This window comes from Propithecus coquereli, unplaced genomic scaffold (genome assembly GCF_000956105.1).
Source record: "Propithecus coquereli isolate 6110/MARCELLA unplaced genomic scaffold, Pcoq_1.0 Scaffold193, whole genome shotgun sequence".
Lineage (NCBI taxonomy): Eukaryota > Metazoa > Chordata > Mammalia > Primates > Indriidae > Propithecus > Propithecus coquereli.
This window is the reverse complement of record NW_012144190.1, coordinates 729,327-731,604: the sequence shown is the minus strand read 5'-3', so window position 1 is coordinate 731,604 and position 2,278 is coordinate 729,327. Positions and strand designations below refer to the sequence as shown.

The window sequence follows — 2,278 nt, the reverse complement described above, 5'->3', positions numbered from 1 at the left end:
ATTTTTAATTGTCCAGCTAATTTCTTTCTATTTTTTAGTAGAGATGGGGTCTCGCTCTTGCTCAGGCTGGTCTTGAACTCCTGAGCTCAAACAATCCGTCCGCCTCGGCCTCCCAGAGTGCTAGGATTATAGGCATGAGCCACCGCGCCCAGCCATATTAGATATATTTTTAAATACACCTTTTCATGGATGTTTAACGAACATACAGAAAAAAAATACATACACTTCATCAGTGTATTTGACCTTTAAAAGGGAGAAAAGAAAAAAAACTATCGTCAATGTAGAGCTCGATGAATTTTCCCAAAGGGAACCCCTTAGTGTAACTAACACTCACATCCAGATCAGAGCATTTCTTGTCCCCAGAGGCCCTCCTGGTAGCTCCTTCCCATCAACCACCATCCTGATTTCTCTCCCCATAGATCGGTTTAGCCTGTTTTTGAACTTTAAATAAACGGAGTCACGCAGCCACTACGTGTGAGTGGCACCGCTTCCGCTGTCGATCAGCCTTCGGTCTGTGCGTGAGTTTGCTGGGGCTGCAGCAGCCAAGTTCCACTGCGCGGCTTACACAACAGAGCGTTCTGGAGCTGGAAGTTGAAGATCAAAGTGTCAGCAGGGTTGGTTGCTTCTGAGGCCTCCCTCTTCGGCTTGCAGATGGCCGTCTTCTCCCTGTGTCCTTACATGGCTGTCCTTCTGTGTGTGCGCCTGTGTCCTAATTTCCTCTTCTTATAAGGACACCAGTCAGACTGGCTTAGGGCCCACCCTAAAGACCTCATTTCGACTTCATCTCCTCTCTAAAGACCCCATGTCCAAATACAGCCACACTCTTAGGTATGGGGGATGGGGGTAGGACATCAACACATGATGTCCTAACATATGATGGGGGTGGGACACAGTTCAGCCCACACCAGTTTGTGGGATCTATCCGTATTGTTATTGAGGGGGTAGGAATGCTAGTGGGGAGACCAGCGTGGTGGTTATTGCAGTCATCCAGGTGGGGGGTGCTGGACATTCCAACTAAGGGTTGGTGGAGACGCTGAAGGTGGGCAGAGTCAAGGGCTGTTTCAAAAGTAGAATCCAATCCTAGCACTCTGCGAGGCCGAGGCGGGCGGATTGTTTGAGCTCAGGAGTTCAAAACCAGCCTGAGCAAGAGCGAGACCCCGTCTCTACTAAAAATAGAAAGAAATTAATCGGACATCTAAAAATATATAGAAAAAATTAGCCGGGCATGGTGGCGCATGCCTGTAGTCCCAGCTACCTGGGAGGCTCAGGCAGTAGGATCGCTTGAGCCAGGAGTTTGAGGTTGCTGTGAGCTAGGATGATGCCACGGCACTCTAGCCTGGGCAACAGAGTGAGACTCTGTCTCAAAAAAAAAAAAAAGTAGAATCCACAGGGCATCAATATATCATAGGTCCACCATTAGCCCATAGTGCACCTTTATGTGACTATTTTTTAAAAGGCACCCCTTCCTTAAGACATTTTTTACTTTTGTATGTTGGAACATGGTCCTAATAAATCTAAAATGTCAAAAACATGCCTAGAGCCGGGCTTGGTGTGCTGCCTGCACAGTGCGCAACCTCAGCAACTGTTCAGAGCTTCCCTATCAATGGGGTCAGAAAGACTGGCTGAATTGTCAAACTCAAGAAAATGGAGCTGGGGGAAGGGAGATCAGCGTAAAGAAGAAAGATCGGGAGGGAGAGAAGGGACAATCCTCTCCTGGGATGGCAGACAGGAGAGGAGTCCTTTGTGGTCATCCAGCTAATGTCTGTCTTGCAGGCAGTTCACCAAGATCGAGGCCGCCACCCAGCGCCTGGCCCTGTCCATCCTGTCCCAGGAGGCACCTCCCCAGAGACCACCACTGCAGAAGCCGCCCCTGCCACCACCATCCCCCTTCCTGGGGGTGGCCTGCGCTGTGGCCCCCATCGAGGCACCCCATGCCAGTGCCAGCCTGAGCCTTGCTGCCCTGGATGCCTCCACCCTCAACCTCTTTGATGACATTGCGCTTACCCCAGAGTGTTCCCCAATGCCATCTTACCCCTCCTCGTGTCCTCTGACCACTGGTGCACCCCTGCTGACATCAGATCTGTCCTATCTCTCTCCGGACCAGCCGGACCTGAGGCAGGCCCCACATTTCTGCCATCCCCTGCCCCCTCCCCAGCCTGCCCTGGGGGGAGGGGCAGGGCTCCTGGCTCAGGACTGGGGCTGGGGGGACAGGCAGGATGTGCCCTGTGCCTGGGATTCTCAGGGGATCCTTGAGGGCTGGGGGCCCTACTCCCTGTGA

The 2,278-nt window shown here is 52.0% G+C and overlaps 1 protein-coding gene across 1 annotated transcript in view; it reads left to right on the top strand.

Moving 5' to 3' along the window:
• Positions 1-2,278, top strand: part of LOC105809245 (CCAAT/enhancer-binding protein alpha-like) — a 6,432-nt gene extending 4,154 nt beyond the window's left edge. Inside the window, exon 2 of the mRNA XM_012642999.1 lies at positions 1,774-2,278. Coding sequence (XP_012498453.1) covers positions 1,774-2,278 — 505 coding nt within the window. The remainder of the gene's footprint in view (positions 1-1,773) is intronic.